This window comes from Cetorhinus maximus, chromosome 9 (assembly GCF_964194155.1).
Source record: "Cetorhinus maximus chromosome 9, sCetMax3.hap1.1, whole genome shotgun sequence".
In the NCBI taxonomy this organism is placed as follows: Eukaryota; Metazoa; Chordata; class Chondrichthyes; order Lamniformes; family Cetorhinidae; genus Cetorhinus; species Cetorhinus maximus.
This window is the reverse complement of record NC_135887.1, coordinates 19,900,768-19,914,480: the sequence shown is the minus strand read 5'-3', so window position 1 is coordinate 19,914,480 and position 13,713 is coordinate 19,900,768. Positions and strand designations below refer to the sequence as shown.

Here is a 13,713-nt window from a genome sequence, read left to right as displayed (position 1 = left end):
ATCTTTTTTTAGCCCTTTTACTTTGGTCCATAATATAGAGCCTTTCGTGTCCTAAAGCACTTGACAGCCTATGATTTTTTTTCTTAATTTTAATTGTTTCTTTGGTTAGAAACTCTTTCTAGCATTGGTCTGCACTTCTGCTCTATTTGTGACAAATAGCATGTGGAAGAAATGTTCTTTGTATTAAGAAAACAGTGTTTCACTTTGGTCTGTTGGTAGCTCCCTTTCCTCAGAGTTAGAAGTTTGAGTGTGCATGACCAACTGCAGGACCCAAGAAAGTAGTCTAGATTCACTGTGTACAGTCACTGTTTGGGAGGCAAACATGGCAACCAGTTTGTGGAACCTTGTAAGCAATGAAATAAATGACCAGATAATCTGTTTTTGGAGAAGTTCATTTGAGGGATGAATATTGGCTTCTACACTGGGAGAACTCCACAATTTTCTTTATAATTTGAATTTCTAAATTTAAAAAGCCAGTCATGGAAAATGAGGCATGGACAGAGAGTAGACCGAAATTAAAACTCCAGCCTGTTAAGCAAATGCTTGGGGCGTTCCAATGAAGGATTCCAAGGATGAAATTAAAACCATTCTCTCCTTCGAGCTGAGTTTTCTCCCCCCTTCTGGAGAGAAATGGGAAACAATGAAATACATTTGCCCAAACCATCTGATTTACCATGGGGTGACGTAGGTTAATTTCAAGCAGAGTTTTGTATGCTCATAGCAGTAACCTTCGTTATTTCAACAGCAAGTCTTCTTAGCAATATTCAAGTTGACATTAGTAAATTTCAGTAGAATATATCTCCCCACCCTTAACTAAATAGAGTGCAGCCACATGAGATTTCTACCTATCTTGCTTATGCTACAGAATGCTGGAAATACGTTAATACCTTATAAAACTGCTCTATCAAAGGCAAAATTAAGGCCAGTTGTGTAGGAATACTGAAGGACTAGAGAAAGGTGCATTATTTAAAACAGCCAGAGGCCTGTCTCAAGTCAGTTTCTTGTGGGCACATGCGGATGGCAAAAAAAGACACTAATGGATACTGTAAGAAATTAGACAAGATGAAACTCTACCCTAAGCTTCAAGTTACAGTTGAACTGGATGAGCTCAATATGGACAATGGCTGGTCAACCTTAACATCCCTCACCTGGATACACACACAAGATAAAAAGCGCAAGGGCAGTCAATGCTTGGGAAACCACTGATCCAGGACCCTTGTCAAATAATACCATTGGATCTTATTTGCATCTGAGGGGTAGACCATGTCTCGGGTTAATCTGCCATCCAAAAGATGGCACTCTCAATACTGTACTAAAATGTCTGAACAGATTGTGCTCTGGTCCTGAAGTGGAACATAACTTGAAGCAGAAAATTGTGGGATCCAGATTGCAGGTAATGGCTGACACTCATGTATTTTGCTTGAACATTTGCTTGAAGTATGGATATTTTCTTGTTACCGTTTCTCGCCTAATACAATAGAAATGTTTGTAAACTTAGTCCTAGAGGTCTACAGTACAGAAAAAGGCCCTTCGGCCCATCGAGCCTGTGCTGGTCAAACAAGTACTTAACTATTCTCGTCCCATTTTCCAGCACTAGGCCCATTACCTTGTCTGCCATGGCATCGCAAGTGCACACCCAAATACTTCTTAAATGTTATGAGGATTTCTGCCTCTACCACCCTTTCAGGCATTGAGTTCCAGAGTCCTACCATCCTCTGGGTGAAAAAATTCTTCCTATCATCCCCTCTAAACCTCCTGCCCCTTAGCTTAAATCTATGCCCCCTGGTTATTGATCCCTCCACCAATGGGAAAAGTTCCCTCCTGTCTACCCCATCTATGCCCCTCATAATTTTATACACCTCAATCATGTCCCCCCTCAATCTCCTTTGCTCCAGGGAAAATAACCCCAGTCTACCCAATCTCTCCTCATAACTAAAACTCTCCAGCCCAGACAACATCCTGGTAAATCTCCTCTGCACCCTCTCTAGTACAATCACATCCTTCCTATTATGTGGATTCCAGAACTGCACACAATACTCTCACTGTGGCCTAACCAGTGTTTTATACAGTTCCAGCATAACCTCCCTGCTCTTATATTCTATGCCTCAGCTAATAAAGGCAAGTATCCCATATGCCTTCTTAACCACCTTATCTACCTGTCCCGCTACCCTAAGGGACCGTTGGACATGCACACCAAGGTCCCCCTGATCCTCAGTACTTGCCAGGGTCCTACCATTCGTCATGTATTCCCGTGCCTTGTTTGTCCTGCCCAAGTGCATCACCTCACACTTATCCAGATTAAAATCCATTTACCACTGATCAGCCCATCTATATCCTCCTGTAATCTAAGGCTATCCTCCCTACTATTTACCACCCCGCCAATTTTCGTGTCATCCGCGAACTTATTGATCAACCCTCCTACATTCAAGCCTAAATCGTTTATATGTACCACAAACAGCAAGGGACCCAACACCGATTACTGTGGAACCCCACTGGACATAGGCATCCAGTCACAAAAACACCCCTCGACCATCACCCTCTGCTCCCTGCCACTCAACCAATTCTGGATCCAATTTGCCAAATTGCCTTGGATCCCATGGGCTCTTACCTTCGTTATCAGTCTCCCATGTGGGACCTTATCAAAAGCCTTGCTGAAGTCCAAGTAGACTGTGTCAAATGTATTGCCCTCATCTATACACCTGGTCACCTCTTCGAAAAATTCCATCAAATTCGTCAGACATGACCTTCCCTTAACAAAACCATGCTGACCATCCTTGATTAACCCCTGCTTCTCCAAGTGTAGATTAATTCTGTCCCTCAGAATTGCTTCCAATCGTTTCCCCACCACTGAGGTTAGACTGACTGGCCTGTAGTTCCCTTCCTCCCTTCTTGAATAACGGTACCACACTGGCTATCCTCCAGTCCTCTGACACCTCCCCTGTGGCCAGAGAGGTATTGAAAATTATTGCCAGCGCCCCTGCTATCTTCTCCCTTGCCTCACTCAACAGCCTGGGATACATTTCATCCAGGCCTGGAGATTTATCTACTTTTAAGCCTGCCAGACCACTTAGAACCCCCTCCCTTTCTATGCTAATTTCTTTAATTATATCTCAGTCCTTCTGCCTGATTTCCAGACCCACATTGTCCCTCTCACTTGTGAATACCGACACAAAGTATTCATTTAAAATCCTGCCTACATCTTCCAGCTCCACACACAAATTACCACTATGGTCTTTAATGGGCCCTACTCTTTCCCTAGTTATCCTCTTACTCTTAATGTACTTGTAAAATAACTTTGGATTTTCCTTTATTTTACCTGCCAATGTTTTTTCATTCCCCCTTTTTGCTCTCCTAATTTCCTTTTTAAGCTCCCCTCCTACACATTCTATACTCCTCTAGGGCTTCTGCTATTTTGAACCCTCTGTATCTGCCATAAGCCTTCCTTTTTCTCTTTATCCAATCCTGTATGTCCCTCGACATCTAGGGTCCCCTGGATTTGTTGGTCCCACTCTTTATCTTTACTGGAATATGTTGGCCCTATACTGTCCCTATTTCCTCCTTGAATGAGTCCCACTGCTCTGATACAGATTTACCTAAAAGTAGCTGCTCCCAGCCCACTCTGGCCAAATCATATCTGACCTTATTAAAATCGGCCTTCCCCAAATTTAGAACTCTGATTTCTGGCCTATCCTTGTCCTTTTCCATAACAACCTTGAATCTAATGGAGCTATGAACACTATCTGCAAAATGCTCCCCCCACTGATACCTCTACCACTTACCCGGCTTTGTTCCCTAAAATTAAGTCCAGAACTGCCCCCTCTCTTGTAGGACCTTCTACGTACTGGCTTAAAAAGCTCTCCTGGATGCATTTTAAGAATTCTGCTCCCTCTAAACCTATCACACTATGACTAACCCAGTTAATGTTGGGGAAGTTGAAACCCCCCACTATTACTACCCTATTATTTTTACACCTCTGAAATTTGCCTACATACCTGCTCTTCTATTTCTCTCTGACTGTTTGGAGGCCTATAGTACACTCCCAGCTATGTGATTGCTCCTTTTTTGTTTTTCAGCTCTACCCATATGGCTTCATTTGATGAGCCTTCTAAGATGTCATCTCTCTTTCCTGCTGTAATTGATTCCTTGATCAATATTGCGATACCCCCTCTTTTACCTCCTTCCCTGTCTCGCCTGAAGACCCTATATCCTGGAACATTAAGCTGCCAATCCTGCCCCCCTCTCAACCATGCCTCTGTGACAGCAATGACATCATACTTCCATGTGGTAATTTGTGCCCTCAATTCAATTGCCTTATTCGTCAGACTCATTGCATTAAAATAAATACCACCCAACCTTGCCAAACTCCCTTGTGCCTTAACTAGCTTATAATTTCTATGCCTTCCAGACTCACTTGCGCGCTCTCTCCTAATTTTGGCTGTACATCTCCCCTTGCTGTACCTCCTCTCAGGATCTCGTCCCCCTGCTAAGTTAGTTCAAACCCTCCCAATGTACCTTCCAACCCTCCCAACTTGTGGGCCAACTTCATGAGTACACTGCATGCTGATAATTGTGATCTTTGTCTGACAATTCTTACAAATTGAAAACCCAGAACCCTGGGGCAGAGGAAGGGTCAATGTGCCTGAACATAGACAAAGTGCACATTGCTGACATTTTTAGATGGAAGAGTTTAATTTAATGGAATGCATGGGTTGCCTGCTCTTGTCCTGGATCGGTGGCTTCCACAGAGTCTAGTAACATCAAAACAAAGCTTACTGTTATGAGCATACAACGATGTTACCCCATAACTCTCATGTTCCTGGTAGATCGCAGATGGTTTGGACAAATGTATTTCATTGTTTCCCATCTCTCTCCAGGAGGGGGAGAAATCTCTGCTCGAAGTAGAGAATGGTTTTAATTTCATCCTTGGAATCCTTCATTGGAATGCCCCAAGCATTTGCTTAACAGGCTGGAGTTTTAATTTCGGTCTACTCTCTGTCCATGCCTCATTTTCCATGACTGGCCTTTTCTTTAGAAATTCAAATTATAAAGAAAATTGTGGAAATCTCTGGCACAAGGAACACTATAGAATGCAATTCCTTTTTAATAATTGGCGATGAAATGTGAGTACTGCAAACTGTCTCACTACCTTCACGACTGTAAGCCCTTCCATCAAACGTTTTAATACTAACATAATGTCTTAATTCTACTTTGTAATTATATTTGTTCTTGTAGTTCATCAAATAGTAAATCTTTCTTTCTTGGCAAGTGGGTGCACAAATTTTATACCATTCCAAATCTTTAAACAACTAGACAATCTGTTCTCCCGCCCCCTCTCCCGTGCACGAACCAAATGTTGGAAGGCAGTGGAGTGGGAAATATTGTAATTTCCACTACCAACCAGGTTTCAAGGTGGACTAACTACAGAATTGGAAAGCAGAGTCTAAGGACAACTGTTTTTTTTCTCGATGTCTTTTTTTCTCCCCTCACATTCCCTTTCTCTTAAGGTGTAACATCATTGCACACACACCCCCCCCCCCCCCCCCCGCCCCGGCCCAAACTTATGTACAGGTTTGGTCTGTATGGGCAAGCTGTTGACCAGTGAGTCTAATCCCAGTGGTAGCTGTGGTTCAGTTGATCGCACTCTCATCCAAGTCAGAAGGCTATGGACTCAAATCATTCCAGAGACTTGAGCACAAAAGTTTAGGCACGCATTCCTGTATAGTACTGAGGAAGAGCTTCATTGCCAGTGGTGCTGTCTTTGAGGCCTTGTCTGCCTCATTGGGTGATGTAGATCCCATGCTGTTTCAAAGAAGTGCTTGGGAGTTATCCCTGCTGCTCTGCCAATACTTATCTATCAATCAACTTAAAATCTTTTTCTGGCACTGATCTCACATTGTTCGAGGGATCTTGCTGGGTACAAATTCCAGTGTTTCCAACATTACAACAGTGGTGCACTTTGGATAGTCCTGTGGTTGTGAAAGGCACTATTTTAAAAACAGAAGTTATTTTTCCACTTGCAGAAGGTGGTCTCTGTTTAGTGAAGGAGCAGAATCTTACCCTGACTAAATCGTGCTCGAGGCCCCCTCCCTGCCCAGCTGAAACCAGCTAACCTGACACAAACCAGGGATTGAATCACTGAATGCTCAGGTATTCTGGCTTGCTGAGCCATTGGGAAAAGGGGTGCTCTCGAAATTCCAGCAAGGTATCTTTGTGTGTCGAGGCAATAAATTTTATGTATGGGAAATGGAATGTACTTGTTGGCTTGCGCGAGGGAGTGTACAATTTGCAGCTCAAGTTAGAATGGCACACCTGGGAATTGGGCACTGAGCGGTTTAAAGCCAAAAACCAGGTGTTTGAGCATGAGTTTTGTGACAGTTTTCCTAAGGGCTTCTCAGTGTGTCTCTTGTGTAACAGCTGGCAGATTAACTGAATATCTGTGCTCCTGTGAATCCCCTTAAGGCCATTTGGCATCTGAGACTTGTACACAGTAGAAATGTGTGGCTGGCAGGCACCAACATGCTTTACCACTAACTCCCGATTAAACTGCACCTTGGCTAATGATCTCAGCAAATTCTGTAACTTTTCAGCCTAACTCGTTTTTGCAGTTTCTCTATTCTTATATTGCTGCTGAAGCAATACCTTTTTAACACTTTTTTTCATTTGTGATGTGATACTGTGTATGTGATGGCCTCTTCCTTGCCACCGCACACTTACCCCAAAAACACTTTCATTTGACACAGGCAGGAAAAATCTGATTTCACTTTAAGGTCACTTATCGTAACTCCCCAGAGCAGTCATTCTCAAACTTGGGTCCATGGATTTCTGGGGGTCTGTAAAGACTTGGTGGGGGCCTGTGCATAAGCGAATGAGTGGTCACCATGTGTGCAGTGCAGAGTTGTCTGGCTGTCTCACTTTGAGGGGAACATGCATGGTGGAACGCTGAGAGCAGCAAGAAGATGGCCAGCAGGTACATCAAGCTGGCGGTGGTCACCGCATGAGTTCGGCCTTGCTCAGAAAAGAGTTTCTTAAACTTTTAAGCAGTCACCTCCTGCTTGCTGATCTGAGCAAATATCTGTTTTCTTGAAAGCATTATTGCAATGCTCATTGCATGCAGCATTTGCATGTTTTGAATATACATTAGTATATTAATTTAAAGTATTATAATTTAAATGAATTGATTGTGGGGGGGTCTGTGATTTTTCTATTTCATTTGAAAAGGGCCCTTCAAAAAGTTTGGGAACCACTGATCTAGGAAAGGCAATGTTTTTTTTACAAAAAGCTGGCTGCTCCCCTGTAGCACATGGGCAGGGAGCCGGAGATAAGGTAGCGGTGCTGGAGAAAACTGTAGGGCAGAGAGTAGAGCAACAGAACCACAAACAATGACTTTTGGATAAACTATGCCTGAGCTGCACTGAGGTAGGGCGAGTTTAAAAGACACACTCCATTGCCACTGTTCCCCACCCCCATTCCTATAACAAATTTTTTGTGGTAATTTGTAAATTTCAGACATTCTAGTATTTAACTTATTTATCCTGGCCTTGTTATTCTGATTAGCTTTATAGACTAACCTGAGTGGATTGATTGAAGAGATGAGCAATTGCTTGATTGGAGCTGATGTCCACCCTCTAAATTTGTGTATAGTAAGCTTCAGGGCCATAATGTAATGTGATTTGAAAACTTGTGCTTTAAGCTGTTTTACATTCCCTCCCTCTAATTCTGATGTTAATGGTCACAGGTTTGGAGTTCAGGAATTGACTGATGCTGCAGCATCACTGTTGGGTATGAGCTCTTGCTGGCTCAGTGTTAGAATTCCTAGAGGGAGTGATGGTGCAGCTAATGAGCAGTGATGTGATCTCTTGACAAAGAAAGCAATCTATTTAACTTCTTACTTTCCTTCCTCAATTTAGTTCCAGAAGGCAGAGTCTGACCTGGATTATATCGAGCATAAACTAGAGTTTGAAATAGTGAAAAATCTTCCTCAGAGCACACCGACACAGGTACAGATGTTGTCTTATCAGAGCACTGACCTTAGAGAAAGCTTGCATTTGATTAAACTCTGCGGACTTTTATTTCTGCGGGGCATTATCATGACTTGTCTGTCATTGAAATGATAAAGAAATTGGTTATGTGTTCTACCCCAGCATGTAACCATTTCTTGAAAACTAGTATCCAGGAATATGTCTGTTACTTCATAAATGCACTTTTTAAAAAAACGAATTGCAGTTTACATGGAAGCCTTCGTGTTCCAAAATGTGTGTGGTGACAAGAGGCTGAGAGTTTAATTGCAAAATGTCCTTGAGCACTAGCTGTAGTTGTGCAATTTGTAACTGTTCTGTTCACTTAAAAATATTTAACTAGCTTGTTTTTTGACTTGTCAGCAAATTAAAAGGGCAAATCACCTTTTTGTTTTGATGCCTTTCAACCATGTGATGTCCAGTGAGAATTTTCTCAGCTGAGGATTGGCGATGGAGACTCTTACTGTTGGAGGAAATCTTGCTGCATACCTGACTGATTTTTGCTGAAGCAAGAACTACTCCAGAGCTTGTTTTTTATCATTATGCATCACCTTGGATATTTTTCTCCCTATTGCTATATTATTGAATTATTTTGGCTGCACACTGAATCATATTTAACCCACTAGCAGAGGTGTAGGGGTATGTGTGTGTGTATATGGGAGTGGCTAATTCAACACCACTTTAGCTTACACTGTTTCTGTACGTTACAGCTCTTACTGTATTTCCCACCTGTGCTTTAGGAAAATCCAGTAAAACTGCTGGAGCAACTGAGGGTAATAAAATCTCGTTATCATGAGTTATCTGTGGAAGCAGATCAGATAGCCAGTGAACAAAAAGAAGCTGTGGATTTCATCCGTTCACAACTTGCTACCACGTTGCGTTTAGTCCAGAAGCTGCGGGAACAGAGCGACCTCAAGGTAAATCTTTATAGTTGCCCATCTTGTGAGGTGACCTTAATCCTTGCAGGAAAAATTTTAAATGGCTTAGCTCATTTTGAGCTATGTTGTCACCAAAAGAAGATATTATTGAGTGATACAGCGGATTATTTTTGAGTGTGGCGTTTTTAATTGGCTGGTGTCCATTGTGTGCAGAAACCTGCTGTGCCAAGTGTAATAAAGCTATGAATAAAACCACACTGTCTCCATCATGCATGTCCACTATCATAAATGCAGAGACCTTGGGGAAAGATGTTGAGAACCAAGGCTTCAGGACACCAGAGTGGATGAGATCCACTTGCTCTGTGAAGCTGATAAGGAACAGGCTTGGGCTAAGTTCAGTTGTTGTTCTTTCCTGAGTTAGCTGCTGTAATCAGTTAGGATGATAATGAGTATCCTTCAAGTGACATCCTCTCCATGGGCAAGGAAGAGGAAAATTGGACTGTTTCTCTGTGGCTGACCCCTACTATCTCCTTCCTTCTTCACTTTCTGCATCAACTTAATCTGTTGTCCACCTTTTATAGAAGGTATGCAGAAATGGGCTTGGGTTGCCTCTGATGGAGATTTGTTCTGCAATTCCTCGTATGATTGGATCTCCATCCTACCACATTGCAGTGAGGATGTAGCTCTTAAGAGATTGCTTTAACTATTTCAGTAGAATTCTGAGAATTCATTCACTAACTCCTGAGGGACACAGGTGAAATAAGCTCTCAAACCTTGTCTGAAACTCAACTACTCCAAATATTACTGAGATTCTTGTGCTGCCTTAACAATGGTTAGTTAGGATTATTACTGAATACAAAGTGGGGAAAAATGTTTGGTTTTTGCTTTTGATGATTTTGAGAACAATGGATGAAAAGACTAAATTATGGAAACGTGAAGTCAGAAATGAAAATGCTGAAATGGTTTACTGATCGCTCAGTGTCAGAGCGTATAAGGTTTTGCAGAGGTCTCAACAGTGCTCAAAACAGAAGTCTTATCCGTTCTGAAGGGATCACCTAAAATATTTCTCATCAAGGTAATGACTAATCTGTGCATATCCAGCATTTCTTTGATTTTGAAGTGTGTTAGCTTAAAGATAATCTGAAAGCAAGGCCTTGGCTGCCAGTGAGTTTTTCCTGTGGGTGCTGATGTGTTTATCTTGCTCTGTGCTGGAAGCCTGCCCTATGGTGAAACCAGGAACAACTTGCCTTGTGTATGGGGGATTCTACTTTCATAATTTGATTATTTCTTCTTCTTGTTTTTCTCCAGTCTTGTCCACTGACTGAGAACGAGCAATGGGCCATGCAGAAGATTCTGAAATCTGAGGTTTTGACTGAAGCAGGACCCAGTGAGGTACATTGTGCTTTACTGTTGTGCCATTCTTAAGTGCATTCACTTTTCCCATTTAGGTGTTTTGTATCAATAGGATCAGTGATGGGTTTGACATTAAATGTGTTTAAAATTAACCTCTTAACCATTTAAATTATACTGTTGCAGGTGTTTTAATTGCTGTGCACTTCAGTGTTTTTTCCCAGCTTATCACCTTGTTCTAAATATATAAAACTCAAATGAACTAATCTGCTTGGAATTCTTGATCTAATTCACTCAAAAGTCATGCTTTGGTTATTTTTTCAGAAGGTTGGGTGGACAGAGAGGTGGTTTTATGGTAATAATGGTCATGATTGGATTTGTAACCCTCTTTTGCTGAGTCAGAAGGAACTCTTCTATCCAAATTTTGGTGACTATGTATGTGCAAGTTATTCCGTTTCTCAAATCTGCTTCAACTTCCTTCCATTTCGTGCTTGTGTTTCCTGAAACTTGACCCCTGCTCCAAATATACGCAGGCAGTGATTTTTTTTTTCTGCTCACAGTTCCTCTCTGCTCCTTTTACTCTTTCTGCAAACACCTCCCCTCCCTCCAGCAGGGAAATCCTATCCATCTCATTGGTGTGGCTCAGATTGGGAGCTGAGTAGTTAACATTGTACCTATAATCAGATCAATCCATGACATTGAATATTGGTGCTCTTGACATTCAGCACTGCTGACCAGTCCCTGTCATCATGTGACTATTCCCGATGAGGGTATATGCTCCTTTCATCATTCTTCTACCTCCTCAAAGGAGAGATGGGGAGAATCATTCAGTAACTTTTTCCAGACTGTTGACTTGCATCTGATATTTGCTGGTATCACAGTAATGTGTAACTGAGAATGGACAGTTGAAAATGGGGCAAAGGGGAAAGCAGTTAGTTAAATAAAACAGTTAATCATGTTTCCCTGAATGAAATATCAGCTTTAAAATGCATTATGCTAACTTAATTTAAAAAAGGTAAAATTAAAGGCTGAGTGGGCACAACAGTTACTTCAGGGCACTGTAGCTCAACCAACTTGTGGAAAGTTTGATCTGCTTTCTGTGGTATGTCTGCCATTTTTTTAAAGCTCTGACTCCAGTGGGTGTGTTTTGATTACTTTCTGTCTATTGAATATAACTGATCTTTTCACTTTGATAGGAGCCTTGTGCAGAACCTCCAGTAGCACAACAGGTGGAAGGTAGGTGTGCAGACAGAAGTAATGAAGGAAAACTATATACTTTCTGAACAGTTTCTGATCTGTCTGTGTGAAGCTCACAACTGAGGCCGATGTGGATTTTCCCCTAACTTCCTATTGTGGACAGTGAACCGCATTTAGGGAGCCAGAATGCCAAGGTGGCTTTCTCTTCTCTATACACCCCCCCATCACCAGTCTTGATACACTAAAGATAATTCTAAGACCTCCTCTAACATCTACAAATTCAGCGTAGCCCAGAGATCAAACCTGATTGGTGTGGCTCAGTCATTCCCAGAATCAGGAGAGCCAAATCTGATTTCTCTCCTCCAGGTATACAGTTAATAAATATTACACAGAATGGTATGTGACTAACCCAAGTGCCAAGGTGAGTGTTGGCTAAGGGTATCAGACATTCTTGGCAGCTCTGTGCAGAAAATAACTTGGAGCAAAAACCATGAATAAAAAAATTAAGGTGGTGAAAGAAGAATTTTGTTGGTCATCTTTCAATTTTTGCTTCAATTGCCTCAACACTGGAATTCAGGAAATAAGTTGGCACCTGTGACTCCTTAATAAATTACCAAAATTCACTATTGCTCAGGAGATGTGAAAAACTAAATTAAGCAATTTAGTTCAGCATCTAAACTTGGCTGCATCTGGAATATTTTTGTGGATGTTGTAAAAGAAAACTTCAATTTATGCAGTGCCCATCGTATGTCACTTGAGCCACTGTAAGTGGCTGTTTTTCATATAGCAGGTTCCCATGCAGCATTTGAATGACCAGTTTGATTATTGGTTGAGGGGGTGCTGTTGGGCACATACCAGGAGAGCTCCCTGCTTTTCTTTGAATAGTGCTGTGGGGATCTTTTGAGTACATGGACTGCAGCAGCAGGCAGGTGGCATTCCACCCCCCTAGTGTTTAACATCATATCAGGAAGACTTCTTGCAATAATGCAACAGTCCCTCACCCTCACTGCAGAAACTTGTGTGCTCAAGTCAAGCCTTCTGGTTTTCTGAGTGCTCCCAACCGACCCAAGTTGATGCTTCTGGCTGAAGCTATTTGCATTGTGAAATTTATCCCTTGCTCCACATAGAAAAAGCCTCCCCTCTTTTTCTCCAGTTTTCTGGGTTATACTTGGGTGACTTGCAATGAGATTCTCTTGCTCGGTCAAGTGCCTGGCATGGCTGAGATCAGACTGATGAGTACAGACTTGTGGACTTCTGTACTGCTTTATGTTGCAGGTGTAACTCAGTTGCTTCATAAGACTGGTACTTTGCATTCTGACTCGCTATACAACTACCCTTGTAATGTTTTACTTTGTACGATTGACCTGTCACTGTCAATTTGAAGTAGAGCTAAATGCTGATTTATGGCATTCTGACCCAGTATTCAACTCTTGCTGCTCGGTATTAAAGAGCTTTTGTGATTATGATGCATTGCATTTCTTCCTGTCTTATGCACATTTCTCCATTCTTGGTGGACAGTTTGAGAATGTGATCTGGTTTGCAGGCTGTTCTGGTATAACTGGGAGAAGAAAGACATGAGCTGTTAGGCTGATTCTGGATTTCTTTCCCTCCCAGTGGGGAAATACCTTTCTTCTGGGCTTTCCTGGTGTGACATTAAATCTGTTAGACCAACTTCTAAAATAAGTTGATTTTTTTATTTAAAGTTAACTCTACAAATTATTGGGTAAAAGCTTATACCTTCTGTTTGTTTGAAAAGAGGTGTTGATCAGCAGGGTAAAATAACATCATGGAATATTCTACAAATGCGTTAAACATTTGTGCAGCATATCACTAACAATTTATGACCATACCCAGTGAATTAATATCCAGTGAATCAATCTCAAACAAATGCCGGCTGTTATATCCTCTGGTGCTTCAGAAATGTCTGATCAGCTGCCTTTATTTTTCATGAAATGTGAACTATGTTGCTTATGTTTCAGCTGAGTTTGAACCGATCACTGAGAAGATGTTCATGTCTGTACCAAAAAGCGTGAGGCTGACTGTGAAGCTTGCTGACTTGAACACGTTTTATCAGCAACTCTTTGACCACTTCATAAGGAACAAAAATAGGTGAGGGTGCAACTCCTAATGAACTTGTTTGAATTTTGTAATCTCTTGGTTAGCACTGATGGTAACTCTGGGAAGAATGCACTGGAAGGGTGACCATGGCTACAGCGAAGTCCTACATGGGGGCACAGTCTCAGGTGAAGGGGCCAATCATTTAGCACTGAGAT

General features: G+C 41.8%; 1 protein-coding gene across 1 annotated transcript in view; it reads left to right on the top strand.

The window, feature by feature from the left end:
• ska2 (spindle and kinetochore associated complex subunit 2) overlaps window positions 1–13,713 on the top strand; it is a 58,689-nt gene that overhangs the window by 32,536 nt on the left and 12,440 nt on the right. Inside the window, 5 exon segments of the mRNA XM_078548214.1 lie at window positions 7,908–7,997; window positions 8,756–8,932; window positions 10,202–10,285; window positions 11,440–11,479; window positions 13,420–13,549. Of these exon segments, the coding sequence (XP_078404340.1) occupies window positions 7,908–7,997; window positions 8,756–8,932; window positions 10,202–10,285; window positions 11,440–11,479; window positions 13,420–13,549 (521 nt within the window).